Here is a 15769-nt window from a genome sequence, read left to right on the forward strand (position 1 = left end):
ACCATGCCAGCTATCTCTAGTGTTTTGCCAAAGCACTTCTACAGGAAAGACATAATAGTCTGAGGTAAAGATCTGAAAATTTGTTTGATGTTGAGATATCAGAAACCAGGACTCTTGGATTTCAACTGAACCTTAGAAATGTACCTGAGTGAATGATTTTGGGCCCCTCTCTCTCTCACACTCAGCAAGCCAGGAGGCAGTGATAAACACATTCTGAAAATGTTGTCAAAGCAGAGTTGTCAAACATGCACATTTAGCATCTACAGAATGCATTGACAGTAATTAGAGATGCAAAAAGATTGCTAAGCAACCTATGAAGCTCAAGTATTTTCCAAATTTAAGAGGTTGGATTTCCTCATCTCAACTATCCCTTTCTGCTATATTCCTTTACTCAGAAGTAAAAGAAAGGCCAGGAAAATGAAAAACTATGGTGAACAGGATAGAATTTTTTTTTCAGAATCTCCACAATTGAGAGAGGACATGTTTGATATTCTTATTTCTCATGCTATAGATGATTGGATTGAACAGAGGTGGAAGAAGGGAATATACAACTGTTGATCCAAAATCCAAGTTAAATGAATTGTTAGAGGGAGGTCTTAGATAGGCAAAGCATACACTTAATACTAATACAGACACCACTATAAAGTGGGGAATGCAAGTGGATAACGCTTTCTGCCTTCCTTGTTTAGAAGGGATTCTCAATACTGCCTTGAAGATCACTGCATAAGATATGAAAATGAAACTAAAACAACCTAGTGCAGCAATGATGTTGGCCACAACAATCCCAACCTCAACTAGATTGAAGCCAGAACAGGATAGTTTTATCAATTGTGGAATTTCACAGAAGAACTGGTTGACAACATTAGAACAAAATAATATTGAAAAAGTGCCAATTGTATGTAAGATTCCACAGAGAAGACCTGCAGTCCACACCAGAATGATTATTTCAGTGCAGGCTTTCCAATTCATCACCATCTCATAGTGCAGTGGATTGCAAATGGCAACATATCGATCATATGCCATGACTGTCAGGAGGGAGACATCAGAGGCTTCGAAGGTCAAAAGGAGAAAGACTTGAGCAGCACATCCAAAGTAAGAGATCTGTCTAGTATCCAAGAGACAATTTAACATGAATTTGGGGACAATGACTGAAACAATGCCCAGGTCCTGCAGAGCCAAATTCATGAGAAAGAAGTACATGGGGCTGTGTAGTCGATGGTCTAAAGCAACTGCAAAGATGATGAGAAGATTTGTTGTTAAAGTTGCCAGATATAACACAAAGAAGAAGAAATATAAAAGCTGTGGATGCTGATTTTTTGATAATTCCAGGAGCAGAAAATAAGACATTGTAGTTTCATTATTCATACTTCATTTATGACAAAGCTGGGTTAACTGCAAAGAAACAGAGGAGGAAGATAAAATTGAATACAATTTTGGAAATAGTATTTTGATATGTAATTAGAATATAAAATATAAAGGATGAACAGAAGTTCACAACAAGGTAAACATAGATAAAGAATGGAGATGCTAGAGCATGCTTTTGTCAATTTACATCAGTCTGTGCTAAAGGACCAAGCACGAACTTCATTTTCCCCCTTCTTTCCTCCTTCCAGGTCTATTATTTCATGTAGTGATCAAACGCATTCCTAGGAGAAGATTCACTTTCATCAATGAAAAATTATTGGGGATAATTTGATCAACTGTAATGTCTAATTACTCAAACAGGTTAATGTTGGAAAATTAGAGAATGTTTGATCATGCTTTGAGCTTGCAGAAGAAAAGCAATGTAAATCTAGCCAATAAATAATACATACTGTAATTTGCTATATTTTTACATGAAAATCTTGAGAGCAAAAATTCTCTTCTTGTATCATCTCTCTCCCTCTCTCCCCCCTCTCCCCCCGCCTGTGTGTGTGTGTGAGAGAGAGAGAGAGAGAGAGAAAGTGAGAGAGAGAGAGAGGGACGGACGGACGGACATACAGACAGACAGGACAGGGACAGAGAGACTGTGAGAGAGAGAGACAGACAGACAGACACACACACACACTCAGAGAGAGAGAGAGAGAGAGAGAGAGAGATGGAAATTTTTCCCCTCAATTTCTTCAGCAGCTGTAATTCTAGATTCTTAAACATATGTTTAATGATATATTCTTAAATAAAGAAAGATACAACTTTATTTATAACATAACTGGTATATTTTAATATTCATTTGGTGATATTATTCACAATTATCTCACTGTAAAATATATTTTAAATTTAATTTAAATAATTTAAAAAATCAAACTTTAGCAGAATAAATGAATAAATCCCTTTGTCAAATAATAAAAAGCTAACATGCTGTTATGTTAAAAGGGCATTATAAATAAACCATTATTATTATTATTATTATTATTATTATTATTATTATTATTATTATTATTATAGTGATACTTTGATTTGAAAAAAACCCTGTGTCTTATCTAGTGTAAGCCATCTATTGCAACTATGAACTTTTGACTTCTCAGAATTTCTTTATTAAGTGTGGAATGCCATATAAGCACATTTTCAAGTATACTAGTTAAACTTTTAAAACTGAATAATAAAAGGAGATTTAGAAATCTTTATCATCCATTTCTTTTATTTCTATCCAGAGATATCAGTTCATGCATGAAAGTTTGGGCCAAATGTCTGCAATTTCTAATTGTCTTCTATTCTTTGTAATTATTTTATTGAAAATATATCAACATGTCAGATATGTAATTAATTCATTATTTAGCATTTAGAATGAAATCTCTCCAAAATATATTCTGTTTCAAAATACTTTTAAATCTTTTTTCCTTTTTGTCTCCTTCCCAAACTAGCATAACTTATTTCATTAAACCAGAAGATTGTATCATGAAATTATTTGCCAAAATTCTCTTGTTGTAAACTTTTGTAAACTTTTGATAAAACACATGAGACATATTTGAATTTCTACCAAATATGCTACCAAAAAAGAGGAAAGTACCTTTTTTGTTGAATTTTCAATTTATAATTGATTATTTTTCTCCATTAATTTTGTTCTGTTGTATGGTTTTAAGAGAGTTAAATATCATGCTAAATAAATGGTGTCCCACTGATTCTAATGAAGTGGAACTGCTGTCTGCAATTAAAGAGCTTCCTATTCTGGATGTGACTAATATATGTTTTGTTTCCCTTAAGAATCTTCTACACTAAAATAAAACCACTTAATGTGGGCTCATTAACATAATTAACACAACAAAACAAAACTTGCTTCTGTGGACATTAACATAATTGGCCATTAATAACTGTATTATTGTACCTCCAGATGCATGTACTTCCAAATCTTCACTACAGTTATCACATAGAATAATAATATTGCACAATGTTCTTAAGAAAATTGGGGCTGCAATCATGCCAGCAGTGCAAATTGTAAGACGTAAAACATAAACCAAGTGAGAAGACCTCCCTGAAACATATTTCACCATTTGAGATTCATTTTTTAAAAATAGTTTTCAAGAAATCACATCCCCTATTCAACTTGCCAGTTCAAACTGGATTAGTTAAGGCCAGAGCAATAATACAGAGGTAGAATATTTAAGTCTTTCTGTAAAAGAAAAAGTGAAAGACAGAACGGATATCCAAGAAATAGAAACCTACAGAATGTGGTTTTTTTATGCATAATCCAATATACCAACTAGCATTATCCAAATAAAGAGCTTCCTATTCTGGATGTGATTTTCTTATTAGAATATAGAATTATAAGATTGGAAGGGATGTCAGAGGTCTTCTTGTCTAAACCCCCATTCAAGGCCAATCCAATTAGGATGCAATCTATTCTATTGATTGGTTGTACTCATTGACACAAAATTTCTCCTTATTTCTATACTGGATGTCTCCTTTAACAAACTTCCATCCATTATTTGTCCTGCCCTCAGGTTCTTAATGAATAAGTCAATCCCCTCTTCTTTATGACAGCCCCTCAAATTTTGGAATATATTTATCATATTCCCTCCAATGCATCTCTTCTGTACTCGGGACATACAAAGTTTGCTCAACCGTTCATAATATAATTTATGATCCAGATCCTTATAATTTTTGTTGCTTACTCTACACACTTTCTAGGATCCCAGCATCAATTTTGTACTGTGGTGATCAGAACTGAACACAATATACCAAGTGTGACAAGAATAGGAAAGTGTGCCCCTTACTTCCTCAATCCAATACAAAACCAATCTTGAATACAAAACCAATCTCAAATGCAAATTAATCAATGCAAGAAGCGTAGTTAACAAGATATCTGAATTCCTACTGCTACTAGATCCTGGCACCTTCAACATTTTTTTTCTCTGTGGAACATGGTTAAATGCATCCTACCCTGACTCCATCATAACATCAAGAAACTAACTTGATGTTCCGATCTGACCGTGAATCCTGCAGATGAGGCGGAGTAGTTATATTCTAAAATAGTCACTAAACCTAAAAGACCATCCAAGTTGCCCATTATCTTACCCTTCCTAAATGCCACACTTTGCTTCCTACTTTGTTATTGAGCTCCTGACTGTAACATCACCCATGCAAACAAATTAACCTCACTACTAATGTGGGCAGCCTCCTGTCCATAACCCCTTATCTTCCTTGGCGACATCAACCTACCCTACATTAACTGGACACTAAACGAATGTACAACAGAACACATTCATACCACCCTATACAATGCTCTTACCAATCTGGGACTTGATCAACTAGTAACAAACAATACTAGACTCAAGAGCTGCCTGTACCTCATATTCTGCAATAGCAAAAGCACAATTTATCGACTACAAATTAAAGAACAATTTTCCAACAGTAACCACAGCATGATTAACTTCAGCCTCAACCTATGCCACTCCAAGATTCACCCTATTAATGCAACACCCAAGTACAATTTTTAAAAAGCCAACTATGAACTCATAGATGCTGATCTCTTAACTCTTGACTGGCTAACTCTATTCTCTGGCTGTAACACTGCCAATGACCTCTACAACATATTCTTGCTTGAAGTCAAAAGAATTATCAGATTACATGTACCATTAATAACTACTATAAGCAATAAAAACAACCTATCCATCTCAATAAGAAAACTACAAACAAAAAAAATTATCTCTGGTGGAAAAACAAAAAAGTGTACCCAACTTCAAAAGCTATATGCCACCAAATAAAGACAGAATGCTTCAATTATCACAGCAAACAAGAGGAAAACCTGCTGTGTACCAAATCCAACCGTGCCTTCTACAATTTTGTAAATAACAAGGACTCAAGACCCATCCCATCACTAAAGGGACCCAACAACAAAGAAGGCTATGATGAATCAACCAAAGCTAACTTCTTCAACATATCCTTTGGCTCAGTCTTTGTGGCTCATCCCCAAAATTCATTAATTGCACCTCAAACATTCAAAATTACTTAATCCAAATAGACTTCACAGAAGATAATGTTGAAAAAGCACTATACGACCTTCAACCTTCTCTATCAATTGGGCCTGGTGGTCCAATGCATACTTCCCAAAAAAGCTCTCCACAAACATAGCTAAACCACAAAGCATAATCTGTGAAAAATCACTCAGGACTAGCTCACTACAAAGCTATGGTCACAAGCAATGGTCATCCCCATCTTCAAAAAAGGAGATCCCAGTCTAGTTGAAAACTACAGACCAATCTCACTATGCTGCATCACATGCAATGTCATGAAATCAATCATAAACCAATCAATTACTCTCTGCCTAGAAACTTGCAACCTACTCTCTAACAAACAATTTGGTTTCAGAAAAAATTATCTTGCAACCTGCAACTCCTTCACTGCAAAAACATGTGGACTACATATCTCGATCAGGGCAAATTAATAGATGTAATTTACATTGACTTCTGTAAAGCATTTGACTCAGTGGTTCATGACAAACTACTTTTAGTAGTAGTAGTAGTAGACAAAATTCAAATATTACGGCATCTTAGGATCCATCCATAGTTGGAAACTGCATAATCTTCTCTCCAGGTTCTGCAGACAGTTTGCCTGTGAGTCCTACTATTGTAGTGGTTCCCAACGTGGGGTCCATGCCCCACAGGGAGCAATTTAATTTTTTATGGGGGCAATTGGAACCTTTTAAAACCAAGTTAATGGCCTTTTAGGCTTCCTCCACATGAGTAGAAGTTTACTTTTTGTATAGTAAAAATTGCATGCTATAGAAGCAGGGCATTAAGACTTTAGAGCTGCTTAGGCGAGGCATGCCAAAAAAGGTTGGGAACACTCTTCTATAGAGATGTTTCCAAATCATGTCCAATTAACTTAATTACCAGATTGACTCCCATAAAGGTGTAGAAACATGTCAAAATTCCAACTAACTCCAGTTAACTCATTAAATTTAGATCACTCTCTCTAAGTTACCCTCATAGAATATTTTTTTCTTTTTGTATAATTTTTTAAGACTATATATATATATATATATTAGTCTAAAACACTTTTTCTTAACTTTCTCTTAACACATATATTTTAAAATACACTTTCAATAATGTTTTAGGAATTATTTAAGCATTTTATATATAAATGGAAGATATACTTTCAAACTTTCTTTCAATTACAAACATCAAACTGATGAAAGTCTATCCTAGTTCCAATTGACTAATTAAGTTTATGTCACTCCCTTCCAGCTTGTCCTCATGGAATAAAATATTTTTTCTTCTCTAGGATGTTTATTAAGTAGTTATGAGCCAGTGTTTTTCAACCCAAGGGTTCTGCAAGGGCCAGACAGGGGTTCCGCGACTTAATAAGAAGGCAAGGCAAAATAGTTCCCCCTTCAATCCTGCCCGCTTCTGTAGTGGGGCAGCTTCTTCCTCCATCTTGTGTTCAGCAGATCAATCATGCTCAGCAGCAGCAGCTGCCAAGCAGGATGAGGAGTTGCAGCGGCAGCGGTGTTGGTACCAACAGCAGCAGACGTGCCCCTTTAGCCCCTCACTACAGCAGCAGGGCCAAAGCATGGGCTGCAGTGGCAGGAGGAGGAGGAAGAGGAGGAGGTGTGAGCAGTTGCCTCTCCAGCACCTCCAACATGGAGCTTCGCAGTCCAGGGCTGAAGTGCACCAGGTGGCTCAAGGTTCCTTCCCATGCCTACATACATGCTGCCATGCTCGGCCAAGTGCCAACTCATTATCTCCCTTTTCCCTGTGCAGAGCACTGAAAGAGAATGCCCTACTACTCCCCTCACACTCGGGGGCCTGAGAGGGCAGGAGGAGCAGAAGGCAGAGTGGGAGGCATCTGCTCCAACTTTGCCTTCACTCCAACCCTCCCACCGACCCCCGCAGAGATGGGCAAGGAGGTCCTCTAGCCACCTCCCATTTCCTCTTCACTGCCATTTTTTCCTGTATGGCTTCTCAATGTCGGTCCACGCCAGTGTAACTACTGATGGAGGGGGTAGGAATTCCCCCCTTCCTCCCAACCCCCACCCAAGAACTGCTGTCACTTCTGGCATTTAAAAGCCTCAGGGAGAAGGGCGAGCGAGTAGGCATCACCATTGATTGTTAGAGGGGCCAGGGATGCACCCTGGCAATAAAAGACCAGACCATGCCCCTTAAGGGGAATGGTTGGCAATTACGAGTGAAACAGAAGATGAGGCCCAATCACACAAAGTTGGATTGCACAGCCTGGAGTCTAGCCGACATTCAGGCGCAGGTTAAGGGGAATGGTGCAGGACTGGCGTCAGGTCACCAAAGGGTGTTTAGAGCTGCAAAGAAGGCCACATTTTGAACAGACCTGTATTCTTGGTTCCTAGGAGGGACCAGAAGTGATTGTGTTTCCGGCTTGGTCTTAAGTAACAATAAGGATAGCTTTTGTTTTACCACAGTTATCCTGGGCAAGTTGGAGCCTAGACCCCATTGTTTGAGATGGATTAGGGGGCCAGACCTCAAAGGATGAACCAGATATTTCAGCATAGGCTGGCAATGCAGGAGTGAGTCAAGAGTTGTGGAATTGAGCACTGATCCAGCCACAAGAGAACAGCTTGACCTTGATGGGGGCAAGCAGAAGTGGACTGGCAAGTCACACTGTCAGATTGCCTAGAAAGGGGCTTGGCCCCAAAGTTTGTGGCATTCAGTTTGAAATTGTGGACATAAAGACGAATGTGGTTAATGAATATAAATTGTGAGAACTGATGGACGATGGGATAGGGTTAGAGCATACATGGCTAGTAGAATTTGAGACCAAGGTACAAAGAATAAATTGGAATTACATTATAATATATAATAGACAAATTGATCTTGGTTTAAAATGTTGTATATACAGCATACCCTTGTTTATTTTATTTATTTACGATTCCTTGTTTCTTTTAAGTTTCTCTCCTGTTGTACTGGAAATACTATGCATAGTTAATGTCAGAAGACACAAGAATAACATCTATTAATGTAAATGGACTTAATAATCCTAATAAAAGAAGATTGATATTCACAAAATTAAAAAAATTAAAAATGGACGTGATTGCTTTGCAAGAATTACATATACGCAAACGAAATGTAGACCTATTAGTAAATAAGAAACTAGGAATTCTTTATACATCTTTAGCAGAAAAAAAAGGGGGGTGGCAATATATGTGAAAGAAACGATTAATGCAAAAGAAATATACAAGGATAAGGAAGGCAGAATTTTAATAATAGAATTAGAAAAGAATCAGAAATTGCTAACATTAATAGTAATATATGCACCGAATGAAAATCAATTAGAGTTTTATAAAAAACTACATATTCTATTTATTTATTTATTTGTTTGTTTGTTTATTTATTTATTTATTTATTTAGTCATTCATTCATTCATTCAGTAACTTACTTATTTATTTACTGTTGTGATTCAGCCTGAGGCTCCTCAGGGAACGGCTGGAACTCTGCCGGATCCATGCTCAGAGGGGGAGGATGCTGAACAGGAGGGGGAGGACCAGGCAGAAGAGGAAGAGGAGGAGGGAGAGCAGCCTGAGACCCCCAGGGGGGCCTCTCCCCAGCGAGTAGCCTGGATTCATTAGATGAAGATGCCCAGGCTATCATAGATATGAGGCAGAGATGGGCAGCCCAAAGAAGGGGCCAATTAGCAAGGTATTTCCATCCCTGAATTGGTAACAGCTGGGTTTGGGTGTGGTTCTCCTCAGCAGGGTTGAAAAGGCAGGCCCGCCCTTACTGTATTGTGGAGAGTTATCAATTGGGATTCCTGTGACCTTGCTTCGCTTTTTGGAGTCCCTGATCCTGGCTTGTGGCTTCAAAGGCTGAAGACTTGGGGGAGGCATGGGTTTTATTACCTCCAGTGTTGTTTTTGCCAGCAAGAATCCTGTTTTATTGCCTGGCCGTTGTGAAACCTCTGTGAAGCTTCATAACTTTCCTGTCTGTAAGAACAGTTTTTGTTACCTGTGTTTGCTTTCAAATATATAAACTGCCTTTGCTTTTTACCAGTGTGTCTGGTTACTCTTTTTAGTTGGTGTTGGCGTCTGGGGGGACCCAGACAGAACAATTTACTTACTTACTTACTTACTTACTTACTTACTTACTTACTTACTTACTTACTTACTTACTTAGACCGCTATGCTGCCAGTCCCAAAGGTACTGCCACTCAGACACTATACTTTTCTGCCCACACCAAAAAAAAATTAGAGGGAACATTACTTGGGCATGCACACTGGGTGAATGTTGAACAGGGAAAATTAGCTTAACATTTTGCACAGGAATCTTCAGACTCCACCTGATTCTATCAATAAAAGTTTGAACTAAGATTATTTTTTCAAGAGTCATGATTTCTTGAGAAGATAGCTGAGGCAGTGAAGCTCTTCCCCTTAATGTGGCATGTAGGATAGAGGATAAAGGTTTTTTTTAAAAAAAAACCAAACAAACCTGAAGCTCATAGAGAATCACAAATGATGAAATATTTGCCAGGAAGGTTTTCTCACTTGATTGTTTTTCATCTCTCACAATTTACAGTGCAACCCTCATTCTCTTAATAATGTGAGATATAATTCTTCTGTGTAATATGATAACTGGTCCCAGAGAAAACTATTGTGTTCTTAATGGTCAATCATAATGAGCATAGAGAAGTCAGTTTTATTTACATTTGCTAACTATGTTAATAAGCACATATAAGTCATTTTTATTTTGGTGTACAAGTCTCTTGAGGGAAACAAAAGAAAATTAATAAACATTAAGAATAGAAATATCTATGACTTCGGATAGATGTTTCAGTATATGAAAATTAGTGGGACAGCATTGACAGTGGTAAATAGAGATTTGAAAAGATTTCTGTGCAGATTTTAAATAATGAATTAACCAAATATTTAACTTTGCTACTGGTGACCTTTTCCACATGATCATTGTGAAGAATAAAAAGTTATAATTTGGATAAATTTGGACCAAACCTTCATGCATGAACAAGCAATGGCAAAGTCATCTCAGCATCTATCTGTATATGAAAAAAAGAAATGTATGGTACAATCTGATTATGTTTCTCTCTCTTTATGTAAGTTAAGTATTATTGAGGAATATATGCTAACATGGATTTTGACATTGTTGAAAAAATGCTGAGATGTCAGAATAAAAAGGTACAAAGGGTTGTGTCTCATTTTCTGCTCAAACTCTATTACAAATATTTTTGGTTTGTATTGGGTGGGTTATTTAAATTGAGTTTTCATTTATTTCTGATTGTTGGATAAGTGAATTTATTAATTTACTCTTCTTATATTTGTGGTCCTTTGATTAAATATATTTAATAATGATATAATTTTGCGTTTATTACCAAGTGAATACCAAAATAGCAGTTATGTTGTAATTTAAATTCTATCATTTTCTTTTTAACAATGTGCTATTAAATATACGTTTAATAATCTTGTATTCATGCGTTAGTTTAAAAGCTTCTTATGCAATTATTTTAGGCTAATGTATGGTAGGAAAATTAATCACTTACATAAACACACAAACAGAGATTATACAAAAAAGAAATGGGTTTTCTCAAGATTTCCAAGAAAGAAACAGAGGAAATTATTTTTATATTTATTGGATAGTTTTATATTCCTTTTTGTCCTAGAAGCACAAAGCGTCATATATTGGAGTGCTCCAATTTTCCAACACTATCACAATCCTGTAGGAGTACAGACATATTATGATGAAACCAATTATTCCAATTAATCTTCAAATGATGAAAATAGACTTTTGTTCTACATAAAGCAACTGTTTTGATCATTACATGAAATAACACTGCTGAAAAGAAGAAGGAAGGGAAAAAATATGAGGTTAGTAATTGATCCTGTAGTGCAGATGGGTAAAAATGGGAGATAGTGTATTTTGATATTCATTCTTTATATTTCTTGATGTTTCTCTTCTCACCACATATCAAAATGCCATCTCCAAAATTTTATCTAACTCAATTTCCCTCCTTTCTTTCTTTGCAGTTATGCAAGCTTTGTTATAAATAAAACATGGAGAACCAAACCACAGTGCCTTACTTTCTGCTTCTGGAATTCTCTAAAAATAAGCATCTGAAGTTTTTGCATTTCTTTTTCTTCTTTGTGTTATATTTGACTACTGTAACAACAAATCTTCTCATCATCTCTGCAATTACTTTTGATCATCGATTGCATAGACCCATGTATTTCTTTCTCATGAATTTAGCTCTACAAGACTTGGGTATTGTTTCAATCATTGTGCCCAAATCCATGATCAATTATATCACAGACAACAGATGCATCTCCTACTTTGGTTGTGTTGCTCAAATCTTTCTCTTTACTTCTTTTCTCTCTTCTGATTTCTTTCTTCTCACAGCCATGGCATATGATCGGTATGTCGCCATTTGCCACCCACTGCACTATGAGATGGTGATGAATTGGAAATACTGTATTGAAATAATAATTCTAGTATGGGTTACAGGTCTCTTCTGGGGAATGTTGAATGCCACCAGTACCTTTTCCATCCCTTTTTGTTCTAATGTTGTCAACCAATTCTTTTGTGAACTGCCACATTTGCTAAAACTATCCTGTTCTGGCATAAATCTAATTGAGGTTGGAATTCTTGTGGCCGGTATCATTACTGCAGTAGGTTGTTTTACTTTTATAGTTGTATCTTATGCAGTGATCTTCAAGACAGTGTTAAGAATCCCTTCTAAAAATGGCAGGCAAAAATCTTTATCCACTTGCATTCCCCATCTTACAGTAGTGTCTATGTTAATATCAAGTGGAAGCATTGCCAATCTGAGACCTACTTCTAATACTCCATCTTATTTAGATTTTGGGTTGACTGTACTGTATACCCTCCTTCCACCAATGTTTAATCCAATCATCTATAGCATGAAAAATACAAATATTAAAAGTGCCCTTTTCCAATTTTGGAGGTTTTAATGAATGAATCAATGTTTTTTTATTTTTATGTATATACACTACTCAAAAAAATAAAGGGAACACTTAAACAACACACTATAACTCCAAGTAAATCAAACTTCTGTGAAATCAAACTGTCCACTTAGGAAGCAACAATCAATTTCACATGCTGTTGTGCACATTTAACTTTATACAGAACAAATTATTCAATGAGAATATTTCATTCATTCTAAGATGTGTTATTTGAGTGTTCCCTTTATTTTTTTGAGCAGTATATTTCATTCTTTTACTTTCCCTTAATAAAGTAATAAAAGTAGAAAGGGATTATTGGAATGGAAACAAATCCAACCTCTGTAGTAGAAGAACCATAGAACTCAAGATGTTATTTGCAAAAATCTTGCATCACTAATTATTATCAATTTTGTTTACCGCTCCTAAATATGGATGTTTGTAGGTCTGAAATTTGATAGGCTTGGAAAAGATACTTGGGGAAATGACATTGTGAATTTTACAATTATACCTTGTGATGAAATGCTACTGATACTGTGACTGTGTAGTAACAGTACCTTATTCTAAATCTGAACAGATGTTAGATATTTGAGATAGGGCAGTCAGTATACCAACTCCTCAAGTTTAACTGGATTTATACTTTTATAATATTAAACCATGCTGCATTTAAGCATGGCTTGTAAAATAAGAATAAGATAAAATACCACCAAGGATTAATGAGGTTGTCCGGAGCCAATAAGAACTTGGGAATTAAATCTTCATGAGATCATCAAGAGTTCCAGGAAAACAAAACACCCATCTAATGAAAGCTGACTTGCAATGTCATCAAAGGCTCTTGTTTAACCCTTTTATATATAAATGGGAGATTTTAATACATAAAGAATTTCATAGAATAACAGATTTGGATGTAACACAAAGGAATCAAATTTGACTTTGCCTATAACTATGCAGTTGGCTTTTCACACATGCACCAGAACATTTCTTTTTTTCCATTAGAACTCCTTTAGAAAATGAGAAACAGGACTTCCGGTTTGGACCGGGGCTGCAGCGGAGGCTCCGGGGCAGGGCTCTGTCCCTGAGACTCCTTCACCCCTCTAAAGGTTGCTATTTACGATTGGATCAGAATCTATCGCTGAAGCTCCAGAGGGAAGGGTTCACCCCGCAGCTTTAGAGATGGGAGAAACGATCCTCGTCTCTTCTGGGATCTGGCCATTGCAGTCCGACCATACAAGTGGGAGGTGAAGGAAGTTAGAAGAAGAAGCAGAGCTCAGAAAAAGAAGACAAGAAGAAAAAAAGAATCTATGGTACAAGTTTTTTCCTGATAATTTTGAAAATGACTAGAAAAAAAGATAAACTTTTTAAAAATAAAAGGTGAAAAAGAAAGCAGTAAGAGAAAAATCGTACCCTTGGGCCAAAGTGAGCTTACGGACAGAACTTCTTTTTTTATTATTAAATAAAATATCTAAATTTACAAGAATTGAAGAGTGTTTAAGACCGTGACTTGATATAAATCTCACATTCCTGAAGAGGATTCTAGGGAATGTGAGTTAATCAAGATTAAAAGATTAATAATTCCAAAAATTCTTGAAAGATGAAACTTAAACTGACTGCAGATTCTGGGTCCTTCTTTCTTACGCTATTTGCGGAAGGATTACGCTTTGTATTTCTTTTTGTGCTCTTTTTGAAAATAAAACAAGGAAAAAAGAATTAAGATTGAGGAATGAAAGTGATGAACATTAAATAGAAGAGAACTATCGTTTGATTACTTTGCTAGTATTGGAAATTGGTATATACTTTCTGCACCTCTGTTTCTGCAAGAGCACAGGAAAACTTTTTTCTTTTCTACATTGTCTGGAAGAAACCATTGAAAATCATAATCATCACAAGGAATTAAATTCGGAATTGGATTACAATTGATTCTTAAAACATTGGATTACAATTATATTATGTGGCTTTAAAGACAAACTGGATTACAAAGAATTTGTTATAAAATAAAACTTGAAATTTGGCTTGGTACTATCTTTTTTGGAACCCCTTTGGAATATAATTAAATTTTGGTTTCGTGATTTGCCTTGGAACTATTTTTTTTAATTTTTTTAATTTTTTTATTAGATTTGTATGCCGCCCCTCTCCGAAGACTCAGGGCGGCTAACAACAATGAAGAAAACAATGTAACAAATCCAATATTAAAAAGCAATCTTAAAAAAACGCAATTTAAGAGACCAATCATACAAACAAGCATACCATGTATAAATTCTATAAGCCTAGGGGGAAGGGAAAAAATTTCAATGCTCCCATGTCTGACGACAGAGGTGGGTTATAAGGAGCTTGCGAAAGGCAAGGAGGGTGGGGAAAACTCTGATATCTGGGGGGAGCTGGTTCCAGAGGGTTGGGGCCACCACAGAGAAGGCTCTTCTCCTGGGTCCCGCCAAATGACATTGTTTAGTCGACGGGACCCGGAGAAGGCCAACTCTGTGGGACCTAACCGGTCACTGGGATTCGTGCGGTAGAAGGCGGTCCCGGAGATATTCTGGTCCGATGCCATGAAGGACTTTATAGGTCATAACCAACACTTTGAATTGTGACTGGAAATTGATCAGCAACCAATGCAGACTGCGGAGTGTTGGTGTAACATGGGCATGACTTGGGAAGCCCATGATTGCTCTCGCAGCTGCATTCTGCATGATCTGAAGTTTCCGAACACTTTTCAAAGGTAGCCCCATGTAGAGAGCATTACAGTAATCGAACCTCGAGGTGATGAGGGCATGAATGACTGTGAGCAGTGAGTCCTGGTCCAGATAGGGCCGCAATTGGTGCACCAGGCAAACCTGGACAAATGCCCCCCTCGCCACAGCTGACAGATGTTTCTCTAATGTGAGCTGTGGGTCGAGGAGGACGCCCAGGTTGTGGACCCTCTCTGAGGGGGTCAGTAATCTCCCCCCCAGGGTTATGGATGGACAGATGGAATTGTCCTTGGGAGGCAGAACCCACAGCCACTCCATCTTATCCGGGTTGAGCTTGAGTCTGTTGACACCCACCCAGACCCCAACAGCCTCCAGGCACTGGCACATCACTTCCACTGCTTCATTGACTGGACATGGGGTGGAGATGTATAACTGGGTATCATCCGCATACTGATGATACCTCACCCCCATGCCCCTGGATGATCTGACCTAGCGGTTTCATGTAGATATTAAATAGCAGGGGGGAGAGGACCAACCCCTGAGGCACCACACAAGGGAGAGGCCTAGAGGTCGACCTCTGACCCCCCACTAACACCAACTGCGACTGAATAGAGAGGTAGGAGGAGAACCACCAGAGAACAGTGCCTCCCACTCCCAAACCCTCCAGCCGGCGTAGAAGGATGCCATGGTCAATGGTATTGAAAGCTGCTGAGAGGTCAAGAAGCACCAGGACAGAGGA

At 37.3% G+C, this 15769-nt stretch overlaps 2 protein-coding genes across 2 annotated transcripts; one reads left to right on the forward strand and one right to left on the reverse strand.

Annotated features, from left to right (window-relative positions):
- Positions 1–453: 453 nt before the first annotated feature.
- On the reverse strand, positions 454–1365 carry LOC139153251 (olfactory receptor 14A16-like). The gene has a single exon (XM_070726950.1). The coding sequence runs from the start codon at positions 1363–1365 to the stop codon at positions 454–456; it is 912 nt and encodes a 303-aa protein (XP_070583051.1).
- Positions 1366–11443: 10078 nt separating this feature from the next.
- Positions 11444–12358, forward strand: LOC139153366 (olfactory receptor 14A16-like). The gene has a single exon (XM_070727185.1). It carries the CDS (start codon positions 11444–11446, stop codon positions 12356–12358), a length of 915 nt encoding a protein of 304 aa, XP_070583286.1.
- The last annotated feature ends 3411 nt before the right edge of the window (positions 12359–15769 follow it).

The sequence above is a fragment of the Erythrolamprus reginae genome, chromosome Z (genome assembly GCF_031021105.1).
Source record: "Erythrolamprus reginae isolate rEryReg1 chromosome Z, rEryReg1.hap1, whole genome shotgun sequence".
Taxonomy (NCBI): domain Eukaryota; kingdom Metazoa; phylum Chordata; class Lepidosauria; order Squamata; family Dipsadidae; genus Erythrolamprus; species Erythrolamprus reginae.

Bases quoted from the DNA above. Each gene is read 5' to 3' on its own strand.
- LOC139153251 (XM_070726950.1), bottom strand. From the start codon at position 1,365: ATGAATAATGAAACTACAATGTCTTATTTTCTGCTCCTGGAATTATCA.
- LOC139153366 (XM_070727185.1), top strand. From the start codon at position 11,444: ATGGAGAACCAAACCACAGTGCCTTACTTTCTGCTTCTGGAATTCTCT.